The following is a 2,500-nucleotide window of genomic DNA, read 5'->3' on the forward strand; positions in this document are numbered from 1 at the left end:
TTGTCTTTGCTTTCACTTTTGAATATTACTCTCCTTTTCACGTGAAAACATTTTCCAATGTTTTTATTTTATTTTGAATATGCACTCATAGGCCTATTAGTAGAGAAATGCGTATGAATTTTTTGAGGGAAAATTTATTCTCGCACAATTTAGTACCATTTGTTAATGTATCACAGGTATTGTATTATCAGCTATGTAACCTGCGTGCAGAAGGGACGATATCCGAACGCTTCATTGAGTATGTTATTCTATGCATCTTTTTCACATCGTCTAGGTTTTTATTTTTACGACGCAGTGGATACTCACCGACTACATTTTTTTTTTGTCTACAGGTCTCATCCCTACGCCTTCGAAGTATGTGGACGACGGGGAGAGGCCCTTCTTTATCTGAGTGGACAGAGCGAGACGGAGACGCAGAGATGGATGGCCGAGATGAGGAACATCTTATGGCCTCCCAACCACCTGGATGCCATCAGCAGAAGTGAGTGTTGTTGTGCCTTTATGTTATTTTAAACTGTTTTAACAGAAACTCTGAAAAGGGGCAAGGCTTTACCTTTAGGAGTCATTTTTATTCGTATTAGTCACAATATTGCAGTTATTGCTTATTTATGTTAATGGTCTATTGTTTTTCTCTGGATTTTGATATAAACTAATGAATTCAATTAATACAAAAGCTTTTGCCATCTAAGCTTTTTTTTTCTTGCCATTTGGAGCGTCAATGACCTTCGACGTCAGGATGCCAGAAAACTTCAATCAATCATTCATTTGTCATTTGCAGTGGTACTTGTTTTTGTTGAGAAAACTGTGTGTTCTTGATATCATTTACTACTGAAAATTATAAAGAGAAGTGTCCTTATTTGTGATGGTGATTGTTTCTACTTTAGAGAAGCACTATTAAACTATCGTAAGCATTTGAAGACTCAAAGTCCTGAAGTTTGAATTACTTTCTTTTATCTACGCATAATTTCGCTGTGGGGGCTTCCGTTGAGAAAAAGATAAACTCGAAGTTGGGAAAATAAAGGATGATCAGTAGGGTTTCAGACGCCAACAGAAGTACACAGTATATCAGAAATTCCTTTTTAAGCTTCATCATTTTGATGACTGTGGTATATCCTCAAATTGGTGACAATGTTGATTTACTTCATGTCGGTGACAATCCTGTTGTATCCTTTCCAGTGCAGTATAGGTTCATTTCATCGTCGGTGGCAGATACGATGTAACTTTAAGTTGGTGATACCAATACTACGGCGATACCATTGTTGATGAATCTTGTCACATATTTCCCCAAATGTTTCGAAATTTCGTATTTGACCAATAACTAGCAAAAACTTTAAAACCTCAATTTAGGAGCTGAAATATTTGGTGAACGTTCAGCATTTTTGGCATCTGAAGTTGTAAGTTATTAGTGCGTATAATTTTCATTATGTAAAAACTGATTATAACTCATAAATTATTTTCTCCCCATAGAAAATAGTCATATTCTCTTCTCGGGAAATTAAAGATAATAAAATTAGTGCTAGAAACAATTGCTCAGTTTGAAAATAATTGAGAAAATTATTTTATCTAAAAATAAGGAAGAGGGTTCTAAACCCATCTCTCTCTCTCTCTCTCTCTCTCTCTCTCTCTCTCTCTCTCTCTCTCTCTCTCTCTCTCTCTCTCTCCACCGAAACGTGTCGTGTCCTCTCTTTCAGCTGTTTCTTTGAACAACCTTTCCGAAGACTCCGCCCAAGCCCCCTAGTTCATGCAAGACAAGTTTTCCACAATAAGCCGACCTCAACCCCGGCAGGACGTGGTTTCAACATGGCTTGGCTTCTTATGAAAAAGAGGAGGAGCGGCTTGTGAGGTATACAGGGGTTACGGGGGGGGGGGGGGGGGGCGCCTGAAGAGAATGGTGGAAAGGGTGAAGAAGGTTTGACGTGTTCTCCATCTCTCAATAGGTAGGGAGTTCAGATGGTGGAAGGGGTTGCTGGGTGTAGGGCTGGATTTCTTTGAAACCTTCTGTCGTTGAAAATATGAAAAGAGACATAATGAGAAATGCTGAATTGGTATAGTGTTGTGGTTTTGGTGTTAGGATTATATGGTCGGGTGTGTGTGATGCTAGAGAGAGAGAGAGAGAGAGAGAGAGAGAGAGAGAGAGAGAGAGAGAGAGAGAGAGAGAGAGAGAGAGAGAGGGGGGGGGGGGGAGAGGGGGAGGGGGGGCGTCGAAAAATATTTATTTTTTGGTCGGGTGTGTGATGGTAAATGGTAATTTTGTTTATCAACAAATTCCAGGTTTGAGCTTTTCCATGTCTGTGGATGTGCTACTATGCATGCATGTGATACCCATGCATTTTGTATTTTTGATAAATTTCATGCATTTCGGCAATGTTTATTTACTTTTACTGAAAGACTTGTTCAATTTCATTTTGCTTCTGTTGGTGCGTTCAAGTATTTGCTTCCATTATGAATAGTCATGTTATTAGTGCTTCTCGTTACATTTTTATTTCCAGTAACTATAAAA

The 2,500-nt window shown here is 38.8% G+C and overlaps 1 protein-coding gene across 1 annotated transcript in view; it reads left to right on the plus strand.

The window, feature by feature from the left end:
• The window catches only part of LOC137654534 (uncharacterized), a 96,971-nt gene that overhangs the window by 38,710 nt on the left and 55,761 nt on the right, over positions 1-2,500 (plus strand). Inside the window, exon 2 of the mRNA XM_068388245.1 lies at positions 333-481. Coding sequence (XP_068244346.1) covers positions 424-481 — 58 coding nt within the window. The 5' untranslated portion in view covers positions 333-423. The remainder of the gene's footprint in view (positions 1-332; positions 482-2,500) is intronic.

This window comes from Palaemon carinicauda, chromosome 15 (genome assembly GCF_036898095.1).
Source record: "Palaemon carinicauda isolate YSFRI2023 chromosome 15, ASM3689809v2, whole genome shotgun sequence".
Lineage (NCBI taxonomy): Eukaryota > Metazoa > Arthropoda > Malacostraca > Decapoda > Palaemonidae > Palaemon > Palaemon carinicauda.